Below are 17,444 nucleotides of genomic sequence, written 5' to 3' on the forward strand. Positions count from 1 at the left end.
TTTGCATCCCCCTGGTGTCTGGCTTTTGCCTGAGCCCCTCCCTGAAACCACTAGCCATTCCCTTAACCACCCTGGAGCCCTCTCCCATGCCTTGGACCAAATGGAAACAATAAAGTTTTTGCAGGAAAAAAAAAAAAGTGAGATAAAAATATTGTTAGTCATCTGCTATCATTTCTTTTTTAAAAAGTAAAATAATTGATATGTATTTGTTTAAATCTGTGTAAATTCTTTCTGGAAAGAAACACTGGCCACCTGTGCACTTGGTGGAGGAAAGAGACTTCATTTTTAGTATGTAGCTCCTCGTATATTTAGAATTTTGTTATCCTGTGAATATAGTGCCAAAATTTTGAGATAACCAAAATGTGCAAAAGATTAAAAAAAAACAAAACTGGGGAGAACCCCTACAGGTGACAAGGCGGTAGGAAGCTTTCCATCATAAGTTGTTCTGTAGGCTGGTCCGAATGCAGTGGTGGCCTACAACTAATTGATCACAACCAGTTACAGATTCCTTTGTTCCTTCTCCACGCCCACTGCTTCACTTGACTGGCCTTAAATAATAATAATAATAATTATAATAAATTGTTCTGTAAAAGTAATGTTACTATGTGCAAATATTATTTTGATATTTTTTTAAATCTACAAATTTGCCCGGCCGGTGTGGCTCAGTGGTTGAGCGTCAACCTGTGCACCAAGAGGTTGTCGGTTCAATTCCTGGTCAGGGCACATGCCTAGGTTGTGGGCCCGATCCCCAATGAGGGGCATGCAGGAAGCAGCCAGTCGATGTTCTCCCTCATCGATGTTTCTAACTCTCTCTCCCTCACCCTCTCCCTTCCTCTCTCTCTAAAAAAAAAAGAAAAGAAAAAAAAATTTTTTTAATCTACAGATTTACCTTACTTCATAAACCAACCCACCTCCTCACCCACTAGGGGGCAGTATCTTGTCATAACTAAAAACTAGTAGTCAGACACACTTTGATTCACATTCTAACCTTCCTATAGATAACAGTTATAAACTTTGGATAAAACAGAAAACAATTAGCTAAAGGCACAGGAAAGTGAACAGAAACTGGAAGAGAACTGAAACTCACAAAAAAGGAAAGGTCGTGGGTGAGTTTCTCATTTGTACAGCTGTTAGCCTGGGGCAGGTTCTAGTCCGTGCATTGAGAGGAAGCTAAAACACCCAAGAGAGAATCCACAGGCTTCCGAGCTTGAAGGACCACAGCCACAGGAAAGTGATGTATAAATCCAGAAAATAGAGGGTTTACCCCAAATATTTTATGTAAATTCTGTTCAAATATGTAGCTGACCCTGAACCAGACACATAGGATACATTTTAAGAAGCCCAGCTAAACCTAAGACAAGTGAACTGAAATTTGAACTAAAATTTCAAAGGAGAGACAGAGATTACAGTTTGAGTCCCACCAAAAGAACTGTATATTATATTCTAGAAGCAAGAAATTGGAACGTGAACTTAAAAACAAAAAAGCAATTGCAGTGTGGCTCAGCGGTTGAGCGTCGTCCTATGCACCAAGAGGTCGCGGGTCTGATTCCCGGTCAGGGCACATGCCCAGGTTGTGGGCCAAATCCCCAGTGGGAGGCATGCAGGAGGCGGCCAATTGATGTTCTCTCTCACTGGTGTTTCCATCTCTCACTTCCTCTCTCTCTAAAATCAATAAAGGGGAAAAAATGTTTTTTGAAGTGTATCGTGCATAAAAGTGGATGCATCACACATAGACAGCTGGATGAACTGTAACAGGCTGAACACCCCCAGGGAAGCAGTTCCCAGCTCCAGCTCAGCCCCCAAGACCCACCTCAGGTCCATTCCAGTTCTCCCCACCAGCCTGACTTCTGATCACGAGGTTAGTTTCGCCTGTCCTTGAGTTTCCTATAAATCAGCAGTTCTCAACCTGTGGGTCACGACCCCTCTGGGGGTCGAACGACCCTTTCACAGGGGTCTCCTAAGACATCACAGTAGCAAAATTACAGTCATGAAGTAGCAACGAAAATAATTGTATGGTTGGGGGTCAGCACAACATGAGGAACTGTATTCGAGGGTCCCGGCATCAGGAAGGTTGAGAACCACTGCAGATGGAATCACGTGGGGTGTGACCCTGTGTCCAGCTCCTTTTGCTCAGCGTAACATTTGTGACATCCGTCTGAGCTACTGGGGGCCTGGAGATCACTCCTGTTCGTTGCTGTGGCTTCCCCTGGGCAAAGGCCCCACCATGCGCTGAACTCTTCTTCCAGTTTGAGACTGTTAGGATTCAAGTTCCCCAAACCTTACTTTGGTGACTTTATTTCCATTCAGGAGCTACCAGGAGTGGAATTGCTGGGACAGACAAAGGCATGTTCAGCTCTAGAGAACTGACCTAGGGGGTCTCATGGGGCTGCAGGGGGAATAAATGTCTGTTCTGTCCTCATCCTTTTGCCCCTGCCTCAACTCAGCAGCAAAGGAACTGTTGTCACCCAAGTCGGTTCACATCCATCCTCCGCTCAGGATTCTCCAAGGGGCCCTGGCTCCCTGAGAGTCAATTCCGTCCCAGTGTTTCTGGGTCTGTGCCTCTATCATGTCCCACCTGCCCTCACCTCTCACCCTCATTCCACTCCAGCCACACTGGCCTCCTTGCTGATCTCCACACACCAGGCCCACTCCTACCTCAGAGCCTTTGCACGTGCTGTTCCCTCTGCCTGGATGGCCCTCCAGCCAGGGCGCCTCCCTCACTCCGCTTACTAGTGAGGCCTTTCCCGGCCACCTGATGAACAAGGCATCGCCATCACTCGCTCTACAGAAGGCAGAGCTGTTTGTCTGGCTTGTTCACTGCTAGGTCCAGGCTGCTAGTTTCATTTTTCGTCCCCAGGAAGGAACGCCCTCGAACCCTGCCAACACCCAGAGCCTCCTCTTCAAATGCCCTGTCCTTCAGCGCACAATCCCCCCCAACTCCTAGCATGTTCCTCTCCCGGTAGGTCGTAGCCCCCCATTCCTCCCCAAGGCTCCCACCACTCAGAGAGAGACACGGTTGAGGCCGCAGCACTGGATTTTATTGCCTCCCTGGCAGAGAGGAGGTGTCTGGGGCGGTGCCTCTGGGCAAACGCAGGGCTGCAGCCAGGGGGCAGTGTTTCCTGTCTGTGAAGTGAGGCTCAGATTTGGAGCTGTGTTGTCAGCAGAGGCTCTTGGAGGCTGAGCTTGGTGTGGGGGGCCGTGGGCTGGGCTGGGAGATTCTGCCAGTGGCTGGTCCCCCACCCTTCAGGTCTGTGAGAGCCCCCGGGGTGGGGTGGAGAGGCCTGAGAGCGGCCGAGGTGTCTCAGGGAGAGAACTTGACCAGGTGGGTCCGTGAGAGCCCAGGAACAGGGGGACACCACGAGCTGTGTCCGAGTCTTGCAGGGCTGGACATGGAGGAGGGACCTGGCCATTGGCACCCCTCCTCAGGTCACCCCAGGGGACCACGAGGCTGTGGTGGGCACACGAGGCTCAGAGCTCATCGTGGTGACGCGTCAGGTCCTCTCCATAGTTGGTGGCCTGGCTGCCCACGAACATGTTCCAGTTGCCCAAGATCTCGGCCTTACTCAGACGCCCGTCCTGGATGGAAGGTCAGAGGTCAGCAGGAACACTGTCCCCAGTATGTGAGACCCACCTCTGAACCTAAGTATGGCACTCCAGGTCCCTGTCCCCTTCTCTCTGGGTCTCTGTCCCTCTCTCTCTGGGTCTCTATCTCCCTTTCTCTGGGTCTCTGTTCCCTTCTGTTGTTATTTTTTATCCTCACCCGAGGACATTTTTTGTTCAGGTAGAGTGGGAGGGAGAGAGAGAGAAACATCGACGTGAAAGGAACACATCGAGTGGCTGCCACCCACATGACCAACCAGGGCCGGGGACAAATTGCAACCGAAGTACGTGCCCTTAGCGGGAACCGAACCCGGATCTCTCTAGACCGCGGGCCGACGCTCTAACCACTGAGCCTAACCGGCCAGGGCTCTGTCCCTTTCTCAAGATTCTGTTCCGCCCTGGCCAGTTTGGCTCAGCGGTTAGAGTGTTGGCCTGCGGTCCTAAGAGATCCGGGTTCGGTTCCCACTAAAGGCACGTACCTCGGTTGTGGTTTGTCCCCGGCCCTGGTTGGTCGTGCGGGTGGCAGCCACTCGATGTGTCCCTTCACGTCGATGTTTCCCTCTCTCTCCTTCCTCTCTCTCCCTCCCACTCTATCTGTACAAAAAATGGAAAAATATCCTCGGGTGAGGATAAAAAAAAAAAAGATTCTGTTCCTCCCATCCCTTGGTCCCTCTCTCAGTCTCTGTCCCTTTCTCCAGACAAACAGGGACCCCAGCAGCTCCGGGCCCAGCTCGTGGTCACTGGGCACAGGAGGCCGCATCCTCCCCCAGCGCCCGCGCGGCCGCATCAGCACCTTGTCCGTGTCGCTCTCGTGCAGCAAGTGGTTGGCCTCCACCAGTGGCTGGTCCTGGGCCGGGGGCAGCACCCAGTGGCCGACCTCACTGCCGTCCAGCCGCCCGTCCTTGTTCAGATCCCGGAAGTCCCGGAACTGCTCCCGCTCCGTCTGCACCCAGGCGGGCTCCTCCTCCCCGGGCTCCGCAGAGTACAGGTCCGCTGGGGGCGAGAGACAGACTCGGGCCGGTGCCCAGGCCGGCGGAGCCCGGCTCCGATCCTGACCAAGAGCCCAGCCACCGCCTCTCTCTTTAGCCTGTTTCTTGTTTAAAAGGGATGAGTAACAACACCCGATTTACAGGTGACCCTTCTGCTACATGTGAATTGACTTGATGGATCAGCTTATTGATCGACTGAACGATCCATCAATTTGATTGACATCCAAATGAAATACTGCCGCGTGCATTGTGTGGCTCAGAGCCTGGCACACAGTAGGTGCTTCATATGAAGGAAGGGCCAGTGAACAAATTTCTTGCCAGATGACACCTCACTCTAGGACCCTCTATGGAAATTGTTGGGGCTTCTCTTGTCTTTTTCTTTCTTTCTCCTTTATTTTTTTCTTTATGATTTTTAGAGAGAGAGGAAGGGAGAAGGAGAGATAGAAACATCGATGAGAGAGAACATCGATTGGCTGCCTCCTGCATGTTCCCTCACTGGGGATCAGGCGCACAACCTGGACATGTGCCCTGACCGGGAATCAAACCGGCGACCTCTTGGTGCATGGGTCATGTTCAACCACTGAGCCACACCTGAGGGCTTTTTGTTTCTCTTTAAAACAAAAAGATATCAATGAATGTATTGTTACATTTTTAGCATAATAATAGATCCTTTGTTTCAATTATTTGGAGATGTTTGCAAAATTCCTGGCCCCAGGGGCTGCCTTGGAGAAAACACTCCACACAAGGATTTCCCAGACTTTACACCCTGATAATCACACCAGATAAAGTCCTGGCAAGTAGCACAGAATGTCTCCCTCCCCTGGGGACTAGGCCAGGGAACTCTGAGCATGTCACCGAGGACAGAGCAGGCACTGGACAGTCAGCCTTCAGAGGAAGCGAGCACGGAGCTTCTTCCTTGTTGTTTTTTTTTTTTTTTTTTTCTGAGCAAAGAGCTTCTTCTACTTCTTCTTTTTTTTTTTTTTTTGTTAATGGTCCTAAGTCATCATTTTTTTCTTTATTTTTGTTGTTGTTGTTAATCTTCATTGAGGATATTTTTCCACTGATATTTAGATAGAGTGGAAAGGACGGAGGGAGAGAGAGAGAAACATCGATGTGAGAGGACACATCGATTGGTTGCTTCCCACACTCACCTGGACTGGGGCTGAAGATCAAACCTGCAGCCCAGGTATATGCCCTTGACTGGGAATCGAACCCGAGACCCTTTGGTGTTTGGGCCGCAGCTCTAACCACTGAGCACACAGGCCAGGGCAGTACTTCGTTCCCTTTTTTTTTTGTGGTACATGCCTCTAGCGGGAACCGAACCTGGGACTCTCTGGTCCACAGGCTGACGCTCAACCGCTGAGCCAAACTGGCCAGGGCGCTTCATTCCTTTTTATGGCCAAAAATATTCTATTGCCTGGATCTACCCCTTTTGTTTATCCATTCATCCAGTGACGGGCATTTGTGTTGACTATGTGTGGTCGTATGTGGAGGGTGCTCTATTACTCCCATTTACAGATGAGGAAACTGAGGCTCAGAGAGGGTGAGGGACTTGTTTACAGTCACATGGCCGGGAGGTGGCAGGTGACCAGGCAGGCTGGCTTTGGAGCCTGTACCCTTAAATACAGGGCATCCCCACTTCCCCCATCTCCCCTGACACCCCAACCCATCCTGGGTCAGGGCCTGCAATGCCCCCAGTACTCCTTGTTCGTGCCCTTCCTCGCACCATTCAACAGCACGAAATTACAGTTCTTTGGGGGATCTTGGGGTTCTGCCCATGTCTCTGTCCCCAGAGCCCCACAGGGACCCTGTAGCGTAGGTGTCAGGGCGGAACTCTGGGGTCCACTTGCCTGAACTCAAGTCCTGTTTCGTCTGCCTAGCAGGTGACTTTAGTCAGGTGTTTTTCCCTCTGGTCCTCAGCTCCCCTGTCTATAAAGTGGGGTAATAATACCCAGCTCAGCCCTGGCCGGTTTGGCTCAGCAGTTAGAGCGTCAGCCCGTGGACTAGAGAAGCCCAGGTTCGGTTCCCGCTAAGGGCACGTGCCTCGGTTGCAGTTTGTCCCCAGCCTCGGGGTCGTGTGGGTGGTGACCACTCGATGTGTCTCTCTCACGTTAATGTTTCTCTCAGGTGAGGATAAAATAAATAAATAAATACTCAGCTCACAGGGTTGATGTGGGGATTAAATAAATTTACAAGACGTTAACCACAGATACCACAGACTGTGTCAGCTACTGTTATGATTCAACTGTGATGCTTGAGGTCTTTCTTCCTTTTTTTTTTTTTCCATCACTTTTTAAATATTTCTTGCCACTCCCTCTGGCCTGCAAATTTTGTTTTTTGAAAAATTGGCTGACAATCTTATGGGAGCTCTGTTGTAGGTAAAGAATTGCTTTTCTCTTGCTGCTTTTTTTTTATCCTCACCTAAGAACATTTTTCCATTTTTTGTTCAGATAGAGTGGGAGGGAGAGAGAGAGAGAAACATTGACGTGAAAGAGACACATCGACGCCCTGGCCCGTTTGGCTCAGTGGCTGGAGTGTCGGCCTGCAGACCAGAGAGTCCCAGGTTCGGTTCCCGCTACGGGCACATACCAAAAAAAAAAAAGAAAGGGATACATCGAGTGCATCGAGTGGCTGCTGCCCGCATGACCCAATCAGGGCCGGGGACAAACTGCAACCGAGGTACGTGCCCTTAGCAGGAACCGAACCCGGGTCTCTCTGAATCGCAGGCCGACGCTCTAACTGCTGAGTCAAACTGGCCAGGGCTTGAGTTCTTTCTTGCAAAAGAAAAAAATTGATGTTTCTCTCTCTCTCTCTCTCTCTCAAATCAATAAATAAAAATTTTGAAAAATTACGCTTAAATAAAAATGTCCTGCCTGTGGGTTTGTTCCATAAAAACATTCTACAGGATAACGTGTTCAAACTTTTAACAATTCCATACTCAATCGATTTCTCCTTAACTGATCTCTTTGCTCCTTGAGGGCAAGGACAGAGGCAGGGCTATGGGATATCTGGTGGTGTCACAGGGCTCCCCAACATCCCAAATAACAGGAGACATTTACATTTTGCTGTTTGAATGTGGGTCCAGGTCGAGCTCCCTGGCTTCCTGTCAAGCAAACGCAGCCCAGAGCCCAGATTTTGTACAAACTCCAGACCCTCCCAGGAAGGGACCTGGTCTGTGACAGTCTCTGTTGTATCCTGAGCTACTAACATGCTCAATAACTGTTTCTTGGTCATGGCACGCAGCAGGTGCTTGATAATGTTTTTTGGTCTGGCATACAAAAGGTGTTCGATAAATGTTTCCTGGGCCTGGCCCGTAGTAGGTGTTTGATAAAGATTTGCTGGAGCCCTGACAGGTTTGGCTCAGCCATTAGAGTTAGAGCGCTGGCCCGCGGACCAGTGAGTCACAGGTTTGATCCTGGTCAAGGACACACATCTCAGTTGCGGTTCCTCCCAGGCCCTGGTTGGGGTCGTATGGGAGGCAACCAGTGGATGTGTCCCTCTCACATCAATGTTTCTCTCTCTCCCCCTCTACCCCGCCCCCACTCTAGCTGAACAAAAATGGAAAAATATCCTCGGGTGAGGATTAAAAAAAAAAAAGATTTGCTGGGGGTGGGAGGCGGCACATAGTAGGTGCTCAATGAATGTTCGGTGGCGGTGGATGCATGAACTCAAGCAGTGCCCCTGCCTTGGCTCTCTTATGGGTGATCATGCATTGGGCTGCCACCAGGGCTTGGGAAGGGACAGGTGTCCTCAGGAAGAGATTCAGGTCCACTCACCAATATATTCGTCCACTTGGATGTAGCCATCTTTGTTCTTGTCCAGGTCCTCCAGGGTTTCCTGGGGAGAAAGAGACATTGGGGCTGGCTCCTGAGGGGCGCTGGACCCCTGGGATCAGGATGTGAGGTTCTCCCAGGGGTGGGTGTGGGGCCAGGCGCTGAAGCAGTCTCAACGGGGCGTAACTGTCCCCAAGGGCGTGTGGGAAATTTGGGGGCTTTCTGGGGTGCCTATAATAAGGCATGCCCTACCTGCACTCAGTGAGTGGGGCCAGGGAACCCAGATGTCCTGATGCAAAGGTTGGTTCACACAAGAAGAGCCGTCTTGCGTCTCTAACAACTTTCTCATGCCCCAGCCCACAGTCTCCAAGGGCAGAAGCCTCTTTCCCTTTAAAAGGCGGAGCCTAGACACCAACTCAGTTGGTGGACCAGTTGACACACTTTCAAAATCTCTGCTCTAAGTTTTTTTTTTTTCTTCACTTCTTGAGCAAACAGTTTCCGTTCCTCACTTGTTTTCAAGCTTACTCCCTGTGAGGCGACACAGGGACCTGACACTGCACTATGTCTCCCAGCAGAGTCGGGCCCCAGGTTAAACACAGGGTGAACAACAAATAATTCTTTAGTATAAGTCTGTCCCACACAATATTTGGAACATACTTAGAATACAGGATATTGCGTTACTTCAGTTTCAGATAAATAATTTTTAATAAGTTGTATGACTTTTAATAAAAGTCTGTCCCAAATATTGTGTGGGACACATTTATACTAATCCTAAATACTGTGTGTGATATACTTACACTAAAAAAATGATTTATTGTTTACTTTATTTGTTGTTATAAATTCAAGTGTAATTGAGTCCTGTTATTTGCTAAGTCTGATAACTCTACGACACTTACATATTGAAATTCCTGTTATTTATTACACATGAGTTTCCTTTAGTTTCTCCTTTATAGTACCATTTGGGCTAATAGTCTTTTTTTTTTTTATCCTCACCAGAGGACATTTTTCCATTTTTTGTTCAGATAGAGTGGGAAGGGGGAGGGAGAGAGAGAGAGAGAGAGAGAGAGAGAGAGAAACATCGACGTGAAAGAGACACATTGAGTGGCTGCCACCCACACGACCCAACCAGGGCCGGGGACAAACTGCAACCAAGGTAGTGCCCTCAGCGGGAACCGAACCCGGGTCTCTCTGGACCGCCGGCCGACGCGCTACCGCTGAGCCAAACAGGCCATGTTTTGAAATCTGTGCATGGGAGGTCATGCTCACTATCCGCGAACGCCAGCGAGGCCGGCAGACTTTAGCCCAGGGCTCGGAGAACTTCCTCCGTGAAGAGCTAGGCTCGCCGCTGGAGTAGCTATTTTCGGCTCTGCCTGCTGGACCGCCTCTGTGGAACTGACCCAGCTTTGCAGCTGCAGCATGTTAGCAAATGGGTGTGACTGTGTTACGATAAAATCCTATTTGCAAAAAACATTCTGTGGGCGGATTTGGCCACAGGTTCTAGTTTGCCAACCCCTGATGGAAACCATGGATTCAGCTGTCTAGGTTCAAATCAGGCTTTGCCACTTCTCATGTGGGTGATCCTGGGAAAGTCACCTCTTTGTGCCTAGGTATCCTTATCTGTAAAATGAAGATGACAAGCCACCGACATAGGGTTGCCACAGACAATGAAATTGAGGCAATGCAGGTAAAGGTGTTGGAAGGGTGCCTGGCACACAGGACATAATCAGGGTTTGTTACATAATCTTTTTTTTTTTAATCCTCACCCGAGGATATTTTTCCATTTTTTGTTCAGATAGAGTGGGAGGGAGAGAGAGAGAGAAATATCGACGTGAAAGGGACACATCGAGTGGCTGCCACCCACACAACCAACCAGGGCTGGGGACAAACTGCAATCGAGGTACGTGCCCTTAGCGGGAATCGAACCCGGGTCTCTCTGAACCGCAGGCCGATGCTCTAACCGCTGAGCCAAACTGGCCAGGGCTGTTAAATAATCTTAACTCAGGAGAATAAAGAGGTGTGACAGCATTATCTGCTCTAAAACAGGGACATTGGGCCTTGCAGGATGGAGAGTGTAAGGGGTTGAAGAGGCCTGGGTTAAGGACATCTCTCTTCTCTGATCCCTGCTGATCCAGTGATTCCTACCCTGTAGCTGTATTGACACGTGTGGTGTGTGTAAATGATGTAATGAGCATCTACCCCAGGCCAGTTTTACAGTGTTGTGTATGGACTCATCTAGTCTCCCGAACCACCCTCCAGATAGGGATCTTTATCAGTACCATCGCTTTACAGATAAGAAAATTCAGGTCCAGCCCTGGCCGGTTTGGCTCAGCGGTTAAAGCGTCGGCCTGCAGTCCGGAGAGACCCGGGTTCGGTTCCCGCTAAGGGCATGTACCTCGGTTGCAGTTTGTCCCCGGCCCTGGTTGGTCGTGCGGGTGGCAGCCACTCGATGTGTCCCTTTCACATCGATGTTTCTCTCTCTCTCTCTCTCTCCCTCCTACTCTATCTGAACAAAGAATGAAAAAGTGTCCTCGGGTGAGGATAAAAAAAAAGAAAATTCAGGCCCAGAGAATTTTTGCCCAAGGACACACAGCCAGGAAGCAGCAGGGCTGGGATTTGAACCCAGGTCTTCTGGCCTCAGAGCCCTTGATCCTAACAGCTTTGCCATAGTGCCTCAAAGCAGCTTTGGAGATGGAGACACAAGAAAGGGGTTACCTGTGGGAACGGGACAGGTGACAGGGTAGGGACACGGGAAAAAATAAGACTGTTCACCTTTTTTGCATCTTTTGGGCGCTTAACCATATCAATATGTTACCTATTTGAGAAATACATATAATTACATTTTTAAAGTAATCTGTGAAGAGTTAGGCACTAATGGTGACACTGGGGGGTCTGGGTGGGATGGGAGGTGTCACCCTCCACTGATTAGCATTTGTAGCCTGGGTTTGCTGGGGAATGTGCCAGCGGACCCAGTGACTGGAACTCCCAAGGAACGCGCTGGAAGGCTGGCCCTCACTCACAGCAACCACGATATCCCTCATGTGAGGGAATTCCTCCGGGTGCAGGAAGGCTGTCAGCTCTTCCCGAGTAGCCATCAGGTCCCCATCCTGGTCAGCCACCCGGAAACGCCGCTCGTCCCGAGTCAGCATCTTCTTGTAGGTCTCTGCATCTTCCACATCGTGAAATTCTTCTCCTAGGAAAAGAGGGAGCTCAGTGAGCTGTGCTTTCACGGAGGTGACATCAGTCAGGCTAAAGAGAAAGACAAAGGGATCTACCTGGGGGAGGGGGGGTCAGAGCAGGAAGACCTCCACTGAATTAATCATACATAATAAATATTCATCACTTGCATATATTTGCTACCCTGTAGTAAGAGCTTATTAGATGCTAAGCTCTTTACCTACAAAGTAGCATTTAACCCTCACAAAAAGCAAGTAGAGTTCTTTTGTTTATTCTCACTTTATTTTATTTTTTTAAATTAATACAGTTATTAGTAACTTTATTTTTTTTATTTTTTATTTTTATTAATTAATTTTTTTTTTATCCTCACCCGAGGACATTTTTCCATTTTTTGTACAGATAGAGTGGGAGGGAGAGAGAGGAAGAGAGAGAGAGAGAGAGAAACAACGATGTGAAAGGGACACATCGAGTGGCTGCCACCCGCACGACCAACCAGGGCCGGGGACAAACGGCAACCGAGGTACGTGCCCTTAGCGGGAACCGAACCCGAGTCTCTCCGGACCGCAAGCCAACGCTCTAACCGCTGAGCCAAACTGGCCAGGGCTAATTAATTTTTGTTACAGATGTTTCTCTGTTTATTCTCACTTTATGAAGGAGAAACTGACTCCCAGAGAGGAAATAACTCGCTCAAGGTCACACAACCAGGAATGATGGGCTTTGAGTTAACACTGGCCCCTGGGGTCCCAAGTCATGCTCTGATGTAGCAGGTTATACTGCCTCAGGCTGCTGGGCAGAGAGGAGGGGAAGGACATTTTGACAGAGGGAACAGTATGTGCAGTGTGGTGAGTTCAGGGAAATAGCAGAAGATCCATTTGACAGGGGCAGAAAATGCAGAAAAATGAAGATAGAGGGGTGGGCCAGGTGGGGCTGAGGAGCTGGGTTCTCTCCTGAGGGCTTTGAGCAGCGGAAGGTCAGGGAAGCTCTGGGTGTGGAAAGACCCCTCTGGGGATATATGAGGGACAGGCTGGGGTGAGGGTACAGAAGGGAGGGAACAAGAGCTATGGGAGCCCAGGGCTGGGGGTGGGGACAGGGAGGAGGGAACCCAGGGAGTCAGCGGTCAGAGTAAATGGCTTTGGGAGTCTCGGGATGAGAAGTCAGAGGTCAGGGCCATGGAACGTAGATGACCCTGGTCAAGGATCTGAAGACCCCCAGTCCCAGCATTGTAGAGGTTTTGGATGTCCGAATGAGAAGCCAAAAATTCCAGATGGGTGGTTTCAGGATGATAGGGTCTTAGAAGTGGGTGGACCCTAGTCAAAGATCAGAGGTCAAAGGTTTTCAGAATAAAGGGTCAAAAGGTCAGGGTCCCAGTGTGTGGTGTGTGTGAGGGGCAGAGGTCGGGGTCTCTCTGCATACCAGGTGCATAGTAGCCATAGGTGGCGTTGCGCAGCTCCTCCCAACCTACACGCCCATCGCGGTCGGTGTCGTACGTGTTCCAGGCCGCGCTCACCGAGTCTCGTATGTGCCGTTGCTGCGTGTGTGCGATCCACGAGCGGAGCTCAGCCAGCGACACCCAGCCGTCCCCGTCCCCGGCGCGGTCCATGCGGTCCACGATGCGCCTGGGGCCGGGGCAGGGCACATGTCAGTCAGTCTCGGGCCCCGCCCACCCAAAGGTTCTACACCCACCAGGCTCCGCCCCTCACAAAGAGCCACGCCCCCACTTGAGACACACCCACTACAGGGCTAAGGATGCTGTCCAAGAGCGCCCGCAAACTGGCGGGGGGACCCCTCCGCCCCCCGCCGCGCACAAGGCAATCCTGAGACCGTGCCCACCACAGGGCTCCACCCCCTCAACCCAGGTTCTGCTCCCAGAGGCGATCCAGCCCATTCCGAGACCCGAGACCCAGCTGGCCTACAGCTGGCGGCTGGTGCTGCGGTCCTTGACCTGCCGGTGTCCGACAAACCGAAAACCATCCAGGGTCACACCCTCCGTTCTGGCCCCGCCCCTCGACCCTGCAAGTGCTCCGCGTCCCACGTGTCTGAGTTGAAGTTGGGGGGGTAAAGCGGAGTCACACGGCCTCCCGGGCCCGCAGGGTCCTCGGCCCAAGACAGCCTCGGAACTGCAATTGCCAAGGCCACACACCTCTCGCCGCCTGCTGTCTGCCCCTCTTCCCTGCCAGTTCTAGGACCCTCCCTTCAAACCCACCTCTTGCTCTGCGTCCTTCCTGGACGTGCCGGTCAATTTCAGGCCCCTCTCCCTCCAGTCCTGCCCCATGCTGCGTCCCCTACCTTTTTCCAGCCGTTATCAGGTATTGACCTAGGGCCATCACCAGCAACCCCAAGGGCTGGGCTTCCCCCACTCCTCTCCCCGTGCTCCGCAGGTCCTGTGACCGCCCCCACCCCTCCACACCTGTAAAATCCCAGCAGGTCCCACCTCACACCCCTTCTCTCAGGTCTCAGGTAGACTCCCAGGCCCCTTCCCACTCCCTTGCCCCCTGCACCTGCTTGTGCTCAATCACTAATAGAGTGCTCAATGAACCTTATCTATCACTGTCCCTAAAATCTGAGTGGGCCCTGCTGCCCCCTTCCAAGCCAGGCAATCCCTGCTGGGATCGGTGGGGGACAGGCTCTGTCCCCAGGACTCACAAGCACCCTACCCTGAGGTTTGAGCTGTTAAGAGCATGGGCTCCACAGCCAGATGTTCTAGGTTCAAATTCTGCAGCCTCCACTTACTGGTTGTGTGAATGTGGGCAGGTCACTTAACCTCTCTGTGCCTCAGTTTCCCCTTCTGTAAATGGGGATAAATACTAGAACATGGTTGTGGGAAATACATTAGTTATCCCTTGTAAAGCACTTGGTGCCAGGCACTGCAGTAAGTGCTATGCCAAGAGTGTTAGCTTCTCATTGCTGTTCCTCCCTCATCCTTCCTTCACACAACCCCTTCCATACATAGTCTCCCAGCCAGAGACATGGCCGCCAAGGCTCTCTCCACCCTGGTCAAGGCACCACTCTCGTCTGCCACCTGGACTACTACTGTTTCCTCACTGGGCTCCCTGCTTCTTGCTCTATACAGCCTGTTCCCCAAGTGGCAACCTGAGGGATTCCATTAAAATATAAGTCTAGCCCTGGCCAGTTTGGCTCAGCCGTTGGAGTATCAGCCTGCGGACCAGAGAGTCCTGGGTTCAGTTCCCGCTAGGGGCATGTATCTAAGCCAATGCCCGGCCAGTGTGGCTCAGTGGTTGAGCATCGACCCATGCACCCAGAGATCACCAGTTCGATTCCCGGTCAGAGCACATGCACAGGTTGTGGGCCAAATCCCCAGTGAGCATGCAGGAGACAGCCAATCGATGTTCTCTCTCATCAATGTTTCTATTTCTCTCTCCTTCTCCCTTTCTTTCTTTCTAAAATCAATAAAGAAAAAAAAATTTTTTTAAATATCTAAATCAACTCACATTTTCTCTCTAAAGCCCTCCCATGGTTCTCATCTCACTCACAGAAAAGGTTAAACCTTTACTATGGCCCCAAAGGCTCTGCACATACTTTGTTCCCTCTCTACCACCACCACCCTCTCCCTTTGCTCACTCACTGGGTTCCAGCCACTCAGGCCTCACTGGTCCTCAAACACATCAGGCCTACATCTACTCATACCTCAGGGCCTTTGCACTTACATTTCCCTCTGCCTGGAATACTATTCCCACACATTCCCACTTGGCCCAAATATCACTTTCTCACTGAGGCCTCCCCTGACCTCCCTGTTTTAAATTGCACCCCTGAATCTTCCAGCCCCCATTTCTCTCCTACCCCAGACGGGCTTGGCTTTCCTCTGGGCTGAGCTGGTCGAATTCTTTGGCCACCTCTCGTCCCAGGAAAGCCTCATGGTCGTACTGGAAGTTCCCATGGGCGTCATCATGAGCAGCCTCGCTCAGGGGAGCCTGGTGGTGCACCCTTCCCTGGCCATGAGGGCCGGCCTCGGGGGAGGGCTTCCCCTGGGCCCCGTGCCTGAGCAGCAAGAGCAGCAGCAGAAGTGATGGTCGCCACATCGTCAGTCCCTGAGGAGTGGCGGAGGCTAGGAGTCAGGGGTCACAGGAAAACGACAGAGACCAGACAGGAGGATAGGGGGAGGGGAGACCTAGAACGAGACAGAGAGATGGTAGCTGGCTGCAAAGTTTTGGGTTCACGAAGAGGGGGAGGGAAAGAAGGGCTAAATTCTCAGAGGTCAAACCAGATTTGGGGACTGAATCTTTTGAGGGAGTCCCAGAGCTGCAAGTGGGGGGATTCAAGCGGGAGACGTGGCGCACTTCCCACGCAAAGTGTGAGGCAGGGTCGTGGCTAAAGAGAGAGAAATCATGCAAGCTCCAGGGCGTCGTTTCTAGCCTGGACTCTAATCCTCGACCCAAGTGGGCCTGAACCGTCCTCCCTGGGCCGGCCACCCGCTCTCGTCCCCGTTTACCAGGTTATCCCGCCTCACTGAGTTCTCCATGCTCGGCTCCGCTTTCTCCAGAAAGATGCCCAACTTGGCTGCTCTCCAGCCAGGCTCCGCCTCCTGCAGCGCAGAGGCCCCGCCCCCCGGCCAATGCGCTCAGGGCCCCCACTGGGCGGAGCCGAAGAGAGTCGGGCCGCGCCGGACGCCCCTCGCCACGTCCACAAAGAAAAGCTTGGCTCTCGAGGTTTGGCCTCGCCCCTTCCTTGGCCACGCTGGGTGGGAGACACCGAGTGACTTGGCCGGGAAGAACTACAACTCCCGGCAGGCTTCGCGGCGCTGCACCGCCAACCTGCAACCTCCAGTTGTCCCATCTCTAAAGCCTGGGCGGGAGATTTATTTTTATCTCTTTCCCTTTGTCAGCAGGATTTAGAAAGAAGGGAACTCAGGGACCAGAGGAGCCATCTCCTTCCCTGTTAGAGGGAATAACTTTTCCGCTCCACCAATGAATCAGGTCAGACTCTAGCCAAGGATTCCTCAAAATGCTCAGGCCCAGTAGCTCAGTTGGTTAGAGCATTGTCCCATACACCAAGGTTGTGGGTTCGATTCCCAGTTAGGGCACATACAAGAAGCAACCAATAAAAGCATAGCCTGGCTAGTGTGGCTCAGTGGTGGAGCATCCCCATGCACCAAAAGGTTGCGGGTTCGATTTCCAGTCAGGGCACATGCCCAGGTTGTGGGCCCCATCCCCAGTTGGGGGGCATGCGGGAGACGGCCAATCGAGGTTCTTTCTCATCAATGTTTCTCTCTCTCTCTCCCTCTAAAAATCAATAAAGAAAAAAAATTTTTTTATTTTTATTTTTGGTACGTGCCCCTAGTGGGAACCGAACCTGGGATTCTCTGGTCCACAGGCCGACGCTCCAACCACTGAGCCAAACCGGCCAGGGTGAAAAAAATTTTTTTAAAAAAGTATAAATAAGCCCTGGCCGGTTTGGCTCAGCAGTGAGAGCGTTGGCCTGCGATCTGGAGAGACTTGGGTTCGGTTCCCGCTAAGGGCATGTACCTCAGTTACAGTTTGTCCCCGGCCCTGGTTGGGTCATGTGGATGGCAACCACTCGATGTGTCCCTTTCACATCAATGTTTCTCTCTCTCTCTCCCCCTCCCACTCTATCTGAACAAAATATCAAAAAATGTCCTCAGGTGAGGATAAAAAAAAAAGCATAAATAAGTAGCCCTGGCCAGTTTTGCTCAGTGGTTAGAGCATCTGTCTGTGGACCAATGAGTGGCAGATTCGATTCCAGTCAAGGACAGGTACCCGGCCCTGGTTGGGGGTTGCATGGGAGGCAGCCAGTCGATGTGTCCCTCTCAGGTGGATGTTTCTCTCTGTCTCCCTCTCTCCCTCCCTCTTTCTCTGTCTGAAGATAAATGGAAAAGTGTCCTTGGGTGAGGATTAAAAAAAAAAAGCATAAATAAGTGGAACAGCAAATCACT

At 51.3% G+C, this 17,444-nt stretch overlaps 1 protein-coding gene across 2 annotated transcripts; it reads right to left on the reverse strand.

Annotated features, from left to right (window-relative positions):
• Positions 1-3,016: 3,016 nt before the first annotated feature.
• On the reverse strand, positions 3,017-16,082 carry RCN3 (reticulocalbin 3). Of its 2 annotated transcripts, none has more exons than XM_036274595.1 (7): positions 15,984-16,082; positions 15,335-15,582; positions 12,950-13,152; positions 11,380-11,552; positions 8,366-8,426; positions 4,394-4,593; positions 3,017-3,576 (listed from the first exon to the last, which is right to left on the reverse strand). In XM_036274595.1, the coding sequence occupies exons 1-7, from the start codon at positions 16,011-16,013 to the stop codon at positions 3,469-3,471; spliced, it is 1,023 nt and encodes a 340-aa protein (XP_036130488.1). In that variant the 5' UTR covers positions 16,014-16,082; the 3' UTR covers positions 3,017-3,468. The 2 variants fall into 2 exon arrangements, with proteins under 2 accessions (XP_036130488.1, XP_036130489.1); XM_036274596.1 differs by having other exon boundaries at positions 15,335-15,662; positions 15,984-16,076.
• Positions 16,083-17,444: the final 1,362 nt, after the last annotated feature.

Source organism: Molossus molossus, unplaced genomic scaffold (genome assembly GCF_014108415.1).
Source record: "Molossus molossus isolate mMolMol1 unplaced genomic scaffold, mMolMol1.p scaffold_m16_p_21, whole genome shotgun sequence".
In the NCBI taxonomy this organism is placed as follows: Eukaryota; Metazoa; Chordata; class Mammalia; order Chiroptera; family Molossidae; genus Molossus; species Molossus molossus.

What these genes read in the sequence shown, in the direction of transcription:
- RCN3 (XM_036274595.1), bottom strand. Translation starts at nt 16,013, where the DNA reads ATGGAGAACTCAGTGAGGCGGGATAACCTG. An exon ending in GAAAGCCAAGCCCGTCTGGG is followed by an intron (nt 13,153 to 15,334) that starts GTAGGAGAGAAA and finishes CCCCGGCCCCAG; the next exon opens with GCGCATCGTGGACCGCATGG. An exon ending in TGAGGGATATCGTGGTTGCT is followed by an intron (nt 8,427 to 11,379) that starts GTGAGTGAGGGC and finishes CTTTCTCCCCAG; the next exon opens with GAAACCCTGGAGGACCTGGA.